This window comes from Magallana gigas, chromosome 1, assembly GCF_963853765.1.
Source record: "Magallana gigas chromosome 1, xbMagGiga1.1, whole genome shotgun sequence".
NCBI lineage: Eukaryota > Metazoa > Mollusca > Bivalvia > Ostreida > Ostreidae > Magallana > Magallana gigas.
Genome location: NC_088853.1, coordinates 72,277,686 through 72,291,799, shown reverse-complemented (window position 1 = coordinate 72,291,799; position 14,114 = coordinate 72,277,686). Strand labels below are relative to the sequence as shown.

The 14,114-nt window shown below is 36.2% G+C and overlaps 1 protein-coding gene across 1 annotated transcript in view; it reads left to right on the top strand.

The window, feature by feature from the left end:
• Positions 1 to 14,114, top strand: part of LOC117687466 (uncharacterized) — a 122,328-nt gene that overhangs the window by 9,168 nt on the left and 99,046 nt on the right. The window contains exons 4-6 of the mRNA XM_066087723.1: positions 3,850 to 3,904; positions 5,871 to 7,579; positions 7,974 to 8,909. Of these exons, the coding sequence (XP_065943795.1) occupies positions 5,893 to 7,579; positions 7,974 to 8,909 (2,623 nt within the window). The 5' untranslated portion in view covers positions 3,850 to 3,904; positions 5,871 to 5,892. The remainder of the gene's footprint in view (positions 1 to 3,849; positions 3,905 to 5,870; positions 7,580 to 7,973; positions 8,910 to 14,114) is intronic.

Sequence of the window (14,114 nt, the reverse complement as noted above, 5' to 3'; positions counted from 1 at the left end):
CACAAGATTTTGGAGGGGTAAAGAAAATGTAATGCATGTAATAAGTCTGATGATATAGAACTTTATTTATTATGATACCTACCTGAAATGGAATTGAGGGGGGGGGGGGGTTAGAATCACCTTGTTTGTCTGTATATTTGTGAGCTAGAGGACGTGATTTGTGCAGACCACTTCGATATTCTGTCCCAGGTTTCTACTACCACTATCTTTTGCTTAATATTTACGGTAGATAATCAAACACTTATATGTTTGTGCCCTTCTGGTAGATAGAGATGGATACAATATGTAAGATTTACCCATTATAAATCCTTGTAAGAAACATCAAATGTTGTGGAGCACATACATGTAGCTAAGTGGTCAAAAGTATTACCGGTATATCAGTAACCGAATGGTCACTAGTTCAAAACCCTTTGGTCAAACTTGACCTGAGGATGCATCATGTCCCTAATCCAAGTTATTGAACAAGTCATGGTCACATCACAATCAAAATTCAATTTCACAGAGTGTGTTAGTCTGTTTCTTAAAGATATATCCTTTAAAATGGTCATAGTAAAAGAATTTGTTTACTGAAATAAATACTGATTCTGTGAATATATTTCTGCTAATTTGATTCTTTCAAGGTTTGACATTGCATGTGTATCAGCCCCATCAAAATTTATGCATAGATAAAGCCATGGTCCCTTGGAGAGGAAATCTACATTTCCAAGTGTACAGTCCAGATAATTAAGCCAGACAAGTATGGGCCTAAAGCTTACATACTTTGTGATGCAGAAAATAAGTATTGTTTGAAAATGAAGTTGCACACAATATGCAGGTGTCCTGCATCACCTTAAATCTGTTATTTACCTAATAAAATAGCTAACTAGTGCAAGTGGATTTGAAGAATAGGTCATAACAATACATGCATGTTACAAATAACTGATCTTTGTCTGAAGTTACGCACACAACACAGGTCTGCAGGTATCATTAGCGGGTACTAGTTTTACCCAGCTCTTCGATTAGATGGGTTCAAGTGTATACATACATGTCTGTGTTTTCCATATGCAATAAAAGGATTAGTTAAGATCAGCTAAAGGAATTCATTATTGTGTTTTAATTGGATTATCATTATGATGCTGACCAATATGGGTAAGCATAATACATGTAGTAGCAGTAGCACAATATAATGAAATGCCAGCATACATATTAAGTTTTACTTTCACTTTCTTTAGAAAGTGCGGGTATAACAATCAATTTTTTTCTAAAACTTACCATAGTACTTTGTTATAGTTGTTTCTAATCACTCTTATATTTTAACTAGGGGTAGATTTATACAAGTTCTGAATTATATTTTTGCTGATAACAATCGTGAATTCATTTATTTTTGACCATTTTTGATGACTTGTTGTTTTGTGTGATATCATAGTTAACATTCCCCATACTTTTTGGTCAGCACGACCACAATGTAGACCTTAACAGTGCTACGTCTGAGTCACGACAGTTTAACGGTACGCCTGACCCAGGAAACACGTGAGAAAGAGAACTAGTTTGGATGTCATATTTGACTGGTTCTATGTAACAGGTGGTGAAAAGTCAAGTCTCAACCAGGACTCGAACCCAGGGCCTCTGGCGTACCGTGCCAAGGCTCTATCCACTGAGCTTTTGAGACCCGATATATTGACTGACAGTCACACACCTGTTAACCCGGTGACAATTGTTTAACGGTATGCATGTACCCAGGGAACGCGTGAGAAAGAGAACTAGTTTAGATGTCAGATTAGACTGGTTCGCTGTCATTGATTACAAGCGCGCCTTGTATTATCCTAGCGGCATCGTTTGGAATCAAGGGCAAGTTATCCAGTATAGAAGTCAGATAAGAACTCATCTTATTATTGTACGTCAGGAATACCTGTTTTAATGACGCTGTGTTGTGGTTAATAGATTTATAAACTTGTGAATGTAAACAATAGGTGACAGAGAGGACCAAAATCACACCAGTAACAATTTCTCTCTCTCTCTCTCTCTCTCTCTCTCTCTCTCTCTCTCTCTCTCTCTCTCTCTCTCATATAGGACTCATATTTATTATTGTATGACAGGAATACTTGTTTTAAGGATACTGTGTTGTGGTTAATAGATATATAAACTTGTGAATGTAAACAATAGATGACAGAGAGGACCACAATTACACCAGTCACAATTTTTATTCACATTAAACAACTAGTAGACTAATTGTTCAGGGAACAATAAGAGGTCTTTCCACATTTTATAATGATTAAAAAAAATGTCTAAAAATGTTGATAATTCTTGAATAATTAGAGAAAAATGAATATTGGAAAAAAAATTATTTCTCCAATGCGGTATCGAACCGAGAACCCTAAGATTTGTAGGCAAGAGTGTTGCCACTTCGCTATTTCGCTTTCTACTTGATAGAAAGTAAAATTTGTTGAGTTGTGTAGTCAATTTTGATGATGATAGAAAGAAGAGATGGAGCGTTCTTCCGTCCATCTGAAGTTAATACCCAATGTTGTGAAACCTTTAGAATAGATAGGCGCCTAGCGATTGGTTGAGAGTTTTTGTTCATCAGTTTATTAATAAAAATCAGTGCTGCTTGTAAACAATGTGGCCGTATAGCGTTGACTTAGAAATAAACAAGCCAGGTCAAGCTCTGGTCGCCAGCGGGTATTTGAAGGTGTGGGAATGTCACGTCGGCTTAACTGATGCACATTCTCCTGTGGATTTGAAATGCACATGCTTAGAAATATATTAAGTTTAACTGTCATGCATTTGTGGATTACAAGTATGGAAAATCTTAACTGAATTAAGGCCAGTCATATATTTCAGCCAAGTCGGTAAATAAACAAACTGAAAGAAATGTAAAAACAGATTTTTAGTGTTTGAGCATGAATTTGTTGGATATAAATATCGAAACATTGAAATTTTGTTTCTCGGGACGATGGTTTGATGCCTTTGGAGTGGATAACTTTCTTCAATATGGTTCATTTTGTTTCAAATTTGGCACGTAATTAGATATAGGTGTGAGAAACAGTCCCACGAAATTTCGCCGTCAAGTTCTACAGCGTTGAACTGGAGCTGGAATTTTTATTCGGAGGCATAGTCTAAAACGCAGTCTGGAGTCAAATGGCAGGCAGAGTTTCAGACTTTCTAAAAAATCTGACAAACTGTTGTAACACTTTGTTAGGTGTTCTTTAAAAAAGAAATATAAAATTTCAAGTTTAAATATGGAGGGTCAAAATCATATAAGAATTCAATCCTTGTACAAAAGAAGGGAAAAAAAGGGGGGGGGGGTCTAATTGTACACTGCAATTTGGCAACCCCTTCAGTTTGTTTTAATAATACTTGTAAATTTAATTCAGCACTTATTGAACTATGAACAATTGTTGACATGTAAGTGAATGCATGTGCAATATTTTTCAACTCTTAAAAATCGACTGTAAATGTTTACCTTCAAATATTTTTTGCTGATCAAATACAGAAAGGCCCATTGTTTGTGATCAATGTATTTATGAAGTTTTTTCTGCTCCATTACAGTGTGACTTGAAACTTATAGGAGTGACTGGGTATCAGAGACGACCGGGAATCGGAGACTTCACTGTATTAACTCATCTTCACTGTATTAGCTTGTCTTCAACATAGCGTTTTAGATATGTGGTATTGATTTTGCTCTACATCAATCTCGTAAACTTATTAAAAAAGACAACTTGAACAATTTCAATTCAATTTCAATTTCTTTATCAACCAATTAAGGGCCCTCAAGGGGCAACATGAAGACTGTACATACAACATCCAATGTACATAAAACATTCAATGAACATGTATATAACAGTATAATAGTTTGAGGTCTCTTTACAGGTTCCTTGTATATCAATAAAGAGTGGACTGATGGAGCAAAGAAAGAGTTTATGTGGTATAGTATTCTTGTAATATCACTATGTTTGTGTAGCTATATAGTATTCTTGTAATATCACCATGTTTGTGTAGCTATATAGTATTCTTGTAATATCACCATGTTTGTGTAGCTATATAGTATTCATGTAATATCACTATGTTTGTGAAGCTGTACTTTGTAATTTCAGGTCACCTGAGTCATTCAGGAGACCCATTGCTATCACAAGTTCGTTGTCGTGTGTCATTCATAGACATTATAGTACTCATCTTTTAAATGGGTATGAGGGCAGTAATCATTGTGTTAGTCCTGGGGTAAGAACTGTTGCCCAAAGGCCTAGGTCGAGGACTGCATCAATTTCTTACCAATGAACTGACAATATAACTATTGTCCTCATTCCCATTTGATGATTGATTTGAAACAAGAAAAACATATCCTTGTGGTAATGTCAGGGGTGAGTTATTGTGTAAGTATCTGCCCCTAGGTGACATTCAAACAATCAGCCAGGATAAGGGGGATACCCAATCATATATCATAAGCCAGTAGTTAATATAAATAACCTCATATTTGATTTGAATGACCTTAAAAATGATTTGGAAAGTTCTTATTTTACATATAAAACAAAGAAAACAAGAGTACATGTTTAGCAGAGAGAGAGAGAGAGAGAGAGAGAGAAGGGAAAGAGAGAGAGAGAGAAGAGAGAGAGGAAAGGGTGTTCAAGTTAGTGAGACAAACAGAGCAATAGTTTATGTACATGCAAGAAAAGGGAATGAGAGAAAGACAGCAAAGTGAGAAAATGATGAAAAAAGTGAAAAAGAGAATAAAAGAAGAGCAAGAGCAAATATTTAGCAGTGATTACCGAGTAAGTGTTAAACAGGGTAAATTTGAGAAAGAAAGAGAGAGAGAGAGAGAGGAAAAAAGAGAAAGTACGTAAGTCTGCATGAGAGAGAAATAGACACAGAAAGCTGACATACATGTGGGAAAGACTGGAAGAAACGGTTTGCATCTCTTGTATTTCCTTAGCAGAAAATGTATAAAAATAGAGAGAGAGAGAGATAGAGAGAGAGAGGGTAAGAGGGAGAGAGCGCAAGAGAATGTGTAATAAAGAATGCCAGAGAGAGAGAGAGAGGGTAAGAGGGAGAGAGCGCAAGAGAATGTTTAATGAAGAATGCCAGAGATAGTGAAAACAAGAGATCATGTTGCTCAGAAAAGTGAATGAGAGACAGAAAGAGAGAGAGAGAGAGAAAGTACAGATTTCAGAGAGAGAGAGAGAGAGAGAGAGAGAGAGAGAGAGAGAGAGAGTTAACGTAAGTGGGACAGAGCAAGAGTTCACATACATGTTGCAAGAAAGGTGAGTGAGAGGAGAGAGAGAGTAAAAACAAAATTCATGTTTAGCAGAGGGATGGAAAGAGAATGCTCGTATAGCAAAAAGAAATAGGGATCATTTGTAGGAGAGGCAAAGTAAATCTTTATCAGAGAGAGAGAGAGACAGAGAGAGAGAGAGAGAGTGTTTAATGAAGAATGTCAAAGATAGAGAGAACAAAGAGAGCAATAGTACATAGAGTCCAGCAAAGGGAATAAAAGAGAGCATGTGAAAGTACATATTTTGGAGAGAGAGAGAGAGAGAGAGAGAGAGAGAGAGGGAGAGAGTGAGAGAGAAAGAGCAAGAGTAGAAAAAGAAAGAACATATTTTGTAGAGAGAGAGAAAGAGTGAGAAAGTTAAAAATGAATGTTACAGAGAGAAAGAGAAAGAGAGCATTCTTGTATGATGCAGATAGAGAGAAAAGAAAGAGGGAGAAAGTCACCAAAGTGTTTAGCAGAAAATGTCAGAGTTTTTAGAGTTTTAACAAAAAAATCAAATATCTAGGTCAAGTGTTTTTTCATCTGATTATAATAGACCATTATTTATCTTTGAATGAAAATATATAATTATTTTTAAATAAATGTGGTTGACATAATTCTAAAACACTTTATTTTTATTTAACAGGTTGTGATTCAAAGATATAGACATGGACACAGCAAGCTCCACATATAGTACACATAAGTGTTCTAAGTGTCCGGGGGACACAGCGTACCATTGTGTATCGTGTCCATGTGATCTGTGTCCCCAGTGTAAAGAGAACCATGTAAAAGATCTCAAAACAATAGACCATGATGTTGTGTCACACCGTGATAAAATCAACTACATCCCAACACAAGAGATCTGTGTGAGACATCCTAGCCATGTTTATACAAAGTACTGTGAACCTTGTCAAGTTCCTGTGTGTGATTCTTGTTCAGAGGACCAATCACACAGATTCAAAAGTGTTCTCTATGGCCAAGGACAGCATGAAATACTGGATATACAAATAGCCTATAAAACAAAGCGACAACAACACAGAGGAACCATTCACACCATCAGAAGTGAGGCTCTCTTTTACAGACCTGTTCTCCTGCCACGAATCAAAACTGATTTCAAAACCTGTCACACAGAATTCTCCCTCTATCAATCAGAGATGTTAACAAAGGCCCAAAAACTGAAGAATCGCATTAATATAGTGAGAAAAGATTTCATGTACAATGTGTTTTGTGACTTTGATTTCAAACACAGATGTTTAAAACAGATGATAGAAATGAGCAGACATATTGTCAGCCTTCAGGAATATGAACTCAGATATGTACAGCCAGAATTCACATTCAGTGCGCTACAATTCCTCTCCTCCATAAAGACAGCCCTCCCCCAGATACATCTTACACTCCACACCAGCCAGCTCTCCATGACTGAGTCACTCAACAAGGAGGATGTGATGGAGTCACTGAGTGCAATCCAAATCACAGAGAGAGGAAACCGACGCGTAGGAAACCAGTGTCTGCTGAAACTGACGTCTGGTGCTGAGTTCCATCAATCTCTCACAGTGACAGGTGTTGGTTGTTGTTGTCACATTTCCTGTGTGACATCAGACCGGGTCTGGGTCAGTGATGATGAAGACAATCTCATGTTAACAGACACAACAGGTGTCCCTCTACATCGTGTGGAGGATTCATTGAGTGGTTATGGATTACACACAGTGAACAGTGAGAGTGAACTGATTTATATAGATAGGAATTATAACATCAACAAACTGTCAAAGGATATGAAAACAACCACCACATTTATAGAGACAACAGACTTTACATGGAGACCACGGTGTGTGTACTGGTCCCCGTCCACTGGGGATCTACTGGTCGGGATGTATAACTATGATACAAAGACAGGCAAGGTAACCCGGTACAACCAGAGTGGACAACTCACACAAACCATACAGAACGACATCACAGGACGGGGACTGTATAGAAAACCTAACTATATAACAGACAACAATGGGGATGTCGTGGTGTCTGACTATTACCGTGGGTCTGGTGCTGTAGTGGTGACAGAGCGTGGAGGAAGACATCGTTTCTCCTACAAAGGACATCCATCAGGATCAGGACTAGGGCCACATGGAATCTGTACTGACGCGCTGTCACACATCCTGGTGTGTGATGAATTAACCCACACAGTACAGATGTTAGACAGGGACGGTCAGTTCCTGTCACATCTACTGATAAGACCATCAGGGATATTCTATCCACAGAGCCTGAGTTATGATGTCAACACTCACCGTCTCTGGGTCGGATCAGGGGCCAACAACACAGTGGTTATATACAGGTATATCACCAGACAGGACGCTCTGACAGGTAAGTCTGAGTCATTATCATTGTAAATTATATAATATGTAGTCACAAGTCTGACATATATAGGATGTGATCTTTATCATTCGTCAATATAATGTACATGATGTAAGTACATATTCGTTTATAGACAGTCAAATTCACATGCATCTAATGAAATGTAATTGATTACTTGTCTGTAATTAATCAATTACAATGTACATAGATACATGAATATGTTGATAATTTCTTGATTAATAAATTGATTAGATACCTTTACCAGTATATGTTTGTTATTAATCAATAAAGGTTCTATATTAATACATTACAACAGACAAACATTGCTGTACCAATCATTATACAAGATGTGATGTTTGTAATCAATCTGTTCCATCTGACTGTTTGTGTCTGATGTTTGTAGATCTGAATCCAGCCACTGCTGATGTGATGGAGTCACTGAGTGAAATCCCAACCCCAGGGACAGAAAAACCACAGCAAGGAAACCAGTGTCTGCTGAAACTGATGTCTCCCCCCGAGTTACTTCCCTCTCTCACACTGACAGATGTTGATCGTTGTTATCACATTTCCTGTGTGACATCAGACCGGGTCTGGGTCAGTGATGGTAGAAACAAACTCATGTTGACAGACACAACAGGTGTCCCTCTACATCGTGTGGAGGATTCATGTCGTGGTAATGGATTACACGCAGTGAACAGTGAGAGTGAACTGATTTATATAGATAGGAATTATAACATCAACAAACTGTCAAAGGATATGAAAACAACCACCACATTTATAGAGACAACAGACTATACATGGAGACCACGGTGTGTGTACTGGTCCCCGTCCACTGGGGATCTACTGGTCGGGATGTATAACTATGATACAGAGACAGCCAAGGTAACCCGGTACAACCAGAGTGGACAACTCACACAAACCATACAGCACGACATCACAGGACTGGGACTGTATAGTGAACCTAACTATATAACAGAGAACAACAATGGGGATGTCGTGGTGTCTGATGATGAGTCTGCTGTAGTGGTGACAGAGCGTGGAGGAAGACATCGTTTCTCCTACACAGGACCTCCATCAGGATCAGAACTATGGCCACTTGGAATCTGTACTGACCCGCTGTCACACATCCTGGTGTGTGATGGTACAACCAAAACAGTACAGATGTTAGACAGGGACGGTCAGTTCCTGTCACATCTACTGATAAGACCATCAGGGATATTCTATCCACAGAGCCTGAGTTATGATGTCAACACTCACCGTCTCTGGGTCGGATCAGGATCATGGGACAACAACACGGTGGTTATATACAGGTATATCACCAGACAGGACGCTCTGACAGGTAAGTCTGAGTCATTATCATTCACATTAATTAGATATAGATAACTAAGACACACAGTCCGTGTTAATTATCAGTCAATAAGATACATGTAAGACATGTTTATCTGTGTGATTGTTTGTCAATATAAACAGCTCATTGTTACAGGGTTAGATGTATCTATTTCATTAATTAGATGTACAGTCACATGTCATTGTATTTACTTAATTAGAATGAAAGGTCATTGTAATTATTTTGTGGCACAGGAATTTGTAATTATTTATTTTGTTACAAGTCAATTTAATTGGTTTAATTAATTAGATGCCTGCAAATATTAAAACATACATGTGTCAGTGTTATCAGTTTAAAATTAAAATTTGTAGATGTAGCTCTATCATTACATATCCTGTATGATATTAATTAATTAACCGCTAATTAATGACTTATTGTAGATAAACACACACCCCGTGCTGATGAGGACGCCATGTCCAGCTCAACACCAGCCGTACAATGGAGATAACTTGGATATTGACAGGTTGTAAATGTTTCTGTACAAATCTAGTCTGCTCTCAAAACCACACATGTTGTTTGTCACTTTGTTCAACATCTGCAGCTGAAATTGAGCTGTGTATAATTCACATGGACTGTAATACTGACTCCTGTTTATTTCACACTTTGTGATCATCCAAACATGGCTGTCTGTCGCTGAGTGTGGAATGTTACACACATTTTACTTTGCTAAAAATGTATTAACATAAACATGAAACAGATAGTCATACGAAGTCTATACAAACTGAACAATAAAAAAAACGGAATGAATAAAAATCAATTTGAACATTTATGGTTATCATACCCCCGCTTCGAATGAGAGGGTGGTATAATGTTTTACCCTTGTGTGTCTGTCTGTCCATAATACAAATTTCTGTCGCATTTTTCTCATTAACTATTCATTGTTTTTTAAATTTTAACACACTCTTTGTTAATAGTTTTGTACCAATCGGACACTAACTTCCTGTTGCAGTCAATTTTATTCATTTTTAGCCTAAATTTTCAAACTTAAATTCCGTCAAAGATTTTCAGCAACAAATCATTGCAGATGCGTGAAGTTTCAATCTCTTTGTTAAGGAATGCCATACGTTGGGATCTATTTTTGTACCCATTGGACGTCAGCTTCCTGTTAAAGTTAACTTTGCTTATTTTGTATATTTACATCAGAGCGAGGTATCAATAGTGAGCATTGGCTCACAGATATCTGAGTAATATCATGTTGGTGTTCATCATTAACTACATCATTCATTAGTTTATTCTGTTTCCTGTAGATGGGCCAATTTTACCTGACCACGAGGGGAGAAAATAGAACACCTTCCTTGAAATCCTTACAGAGGAAGACAGAAAACAGACATTGGCTACGTAGACCACTTAATGCAATATGATGTCATTATCTTCAAGTACACGGAGTCACTCATGTCACCTTAGTATTGAAATTGGTCTTTGTCCGTCGTCGTGTGTTGTCCGTCATGCGTCTTTCCTTTACAATTTTACATTTTTAACTTTTTCTTGAAAACTAGAGGGTCACCATTTTTGGTTTGAAACATCTCTTGAATAAAAAGAATCTGAAATATGAAAATTATGACCCTACCACCCTCAGGGCCCCATCGGCGGGGCCTAATATCAGAAGAAGGCCAAATTTTTCTTCTCTACTTTGTAACAAAAGATTAATTTTTTTGTAAGGGTATAGATGATGTGAGAGATTTCTTCCACTGTTGCCCCCCCCCCCCACTTCATTTTCATGAATAAATTTCGAACAGATACAAATAGAAGCGGGTTGACCGTCAGAGGAGTCTCAAATTAGAGAAACTTACAATACTTACATGAAACTCTGAATTGTCAGTTTAAAGGCTATGGTACTCGGGTGACCGTCAGGGCATGTGTGCCTTTTGTTTAATTGTACTCACATAGCAGATGAAATGCATTTTGAACTACGGTATATTTTTTTTCATGTACAACGACAAATATTTAGATCCTAGATTTTGTGAAAGACCAAATACTTATAAATCTGAAGAATTGATGTCAACGTTTATTTGTTCATAAGATGTCTGAATCATCAGTACTCCTTTTGTATTTGTATTTTTTTAAATAGTTTATATTTTTACCTCTGACATTTATCAACAAATGTAAACTTTGTATAGGTGTTTTATGTTTATGTGTGTTAAAAATTGAATATAACTGGATTATCTGCGGAGTGACCGATATCTGGACTTGTTTTAAATAACGCGTCATTATTGGAACCTGTGTTCTGTGTATATGAACTATACAGTAATTACTTATTGTACTTTCTTATCATTTTATTTCACAGTATGCTCTCTGTTTAAAGTATGTGGTGTGTGTACATGAAATATACAGTAATTTGTTATTTTTCATTGATATCAATTTTTGGAACCGAGTTTTCCAAAGGAGAAATTCAGTTATTGAAATGGTCAAATGGGCATGCAGGCGGGCAGCTGCCAAAAAGGTACCCCTATTGCACAGATAACTCGATCTTCTTACAGTTTTTAAGATAGGAAGTTGTTGATATGCAGACCAATTAAACATATAAAAGAGATGTGCATAATGCTTTTTGATAATTTATAGAACAAATACCTGCGGTTGAACTTAGTCATTTTATTGCAGAATATATTATATAGGGTACTCCATTGTACGGATAACTTCTCGTACGGTTTTCAAGATAAGAACTTGATTTGCAGATCATTTGAACTTATATCAGAAATGTGCATATTAATTCGATTTGGATGTTTTTTAATAATTTATGATATAAATATTAGCTGTTGAACTAGGTCATATTGGGCAGAATATTGCATATAGGGTACTCCATTTCTCTGAATAGGTAGTGTTTATCAATTCAGGATAAATGGATTTAAATGGATTATGGATACTGTTCACATAAAAGAAAACTCAGCTTGTTGTCACATTGACAGCTTTTCACTTGTCCTGGTATTGGATTAGAAAATTCTCAATGGACAGTACATGTTCTCTGTTTTACATATTTAAGTCTTTTGAATGTTCTTATAAAACCCAGGTGTAATTTAGTGCTTGGACATAGTTGCAACTTAAAATTTGGACTAATGTGTGAATTGTTTTTTTTATTTGCACACAAGAAATCTTGCATGTAAATAAAACATTATATTCAAAGGGGAATAACTCAAATTTTAATTCCTCAGTTAGAAACGAATAAAGAGTTATTCCCCCTTACATAATGTTTTAAGATAAAGTTTCACCCAAGAACCATAATTTATGTTGTTGACCCTCAAAATAATTTTACTTTGAAAGTTAATTGAATATCAGTTTAGTTTTGATTTTTAAAAATGTCATAATTAACGTGTTTGGAAATTAAAGGGTGAAAAGGAGGATTCAAAGTTTATCATACCGAAATGTTTTTGTTTTTTAAATGGCAACATGTAATTTTTTATGAATATTTGACCTTCATCTGTATATCAATATAATGTAAATTTACAGCTGAATCGTGTATTAAATCCTTTAAGACCTGTATACTTACAATGTTATGACAAGTTGCATCATGGGATAGTGGTGTAAGGTAAATGTTATTATGTCTGTATCAACTGTTTGTATTGGGTTTATGATGCATTTTGTAAAAATATACCTATATGTATATCATTGGTTTATCACATTTCTCCGACGTAAAAGACTGAGCTATATTGATCCTGTAGATACAAAACTCATGTTTATGTAAATAGTGTTTGTGGAATATTGTGACCAAGTTGAAGTGAACTGATTTTTTTTTCAAAAATTAATTTTTTTCTTTGTATTTACACTTACCATGAAATACACAATACTTATATACAAATGATTTTTGGTGAGTTGTAGCAAGCTGTAGATAGAACTCAATAAATGTGATATTTATTCATAGTTTTGTCTTTTTTCTTAGTAAGACAGTGCTGCAATATCTGGTACAAAGAAGAAGAATATGATGCTGTAACTTTTTATATACAAGAACAAGACAATTATGTATTGGGGCGAACACAATCTAACTGACAAACCAATCTCCTTTTGGATTCACTACTGCACACCCTATTTTCACTGTTTGGTGGTTATATCATTCTTAAATAAGATTTTACCCTTTATTTTAACAGCTTCAAATTCTCTTTCTGTAACAATAGTTAGATGTTAATAGCTCAAGACTAGTCAACAATAAATTGCAAATTGAATTTTCCATTCAAGTACTCAAAGTTGTTTCAAGAATTTCATTTTGACTGATAGGTTAAATTCTGGGTATTATTATTAAAATTTATTTTGATAACATATCTGTCCTAAGTCAACAATAAATTACAAAATGAATTTTCCATCCAAGTACTAAGGTAACTCTTCAGAACAAGAGGTTCGTGGGCCACATCGCTCACCTGAGCAGCAATAGACATGATAAAATCAGATTAATTGAGTTAAACAAAATATCTGATCAATTAAGCATTAAATCATTATTTTTTGAAAGATTTTGGGCGGTTTCCATTAACGTTGTCTCGCCGGCGACGTTATCGGGAAACGGGGACGTTTATGGAACTGTTGGCAACGTCACAATGCTCAAACGAGGATGATTGCGCCTTAAAACTTAAAACTTGATCCAGAAATTTTGGCAGTTTAAATGAATTTCAATGTAGTATGGCAAATTGTAGTTTTGGAAATACTGGTTATGTAGAATATAATAACCTCGACGCCATGTTGTTTCCTAATCGGCAACGTTTTATTACGTTGCCACAATCGCTCGCCGGCGACGCGTGTTCCAGCAATCAGCGACGAAGGCAGCACCGGCAAATCCGGCGATGCCAGTTTAATGGAAAGCACCCATAGTCTCATAACTGCAGCGGTGTGTGCATACAAATTGATTAATGCACGCTAGCGCGTTATGAAATTGTGTATTCACACACCGCTGCATTAATGAGACTTATCTCACAAAAAATAATGAGTTAATGCTTATATTTACATCTTTTAAAACTTCTTTCCTTGTCTGCAAATGTGATTTTTACGTCAAAATGTATGTTTTATCCTCAGGGTAAGTTCAAATTAATGGAAGAGCCACTGTAACAGCCACAAGCGTGAACTTTGATTCTCGCTTGTGACGTTGCATTTTAAAGCGTTCAACGTTTGTGATGTCATAATAAAACTAGTTATTCTAACCTTTGAGTACCCTGTGTGTATTACAGTCTTATATTTGCATAT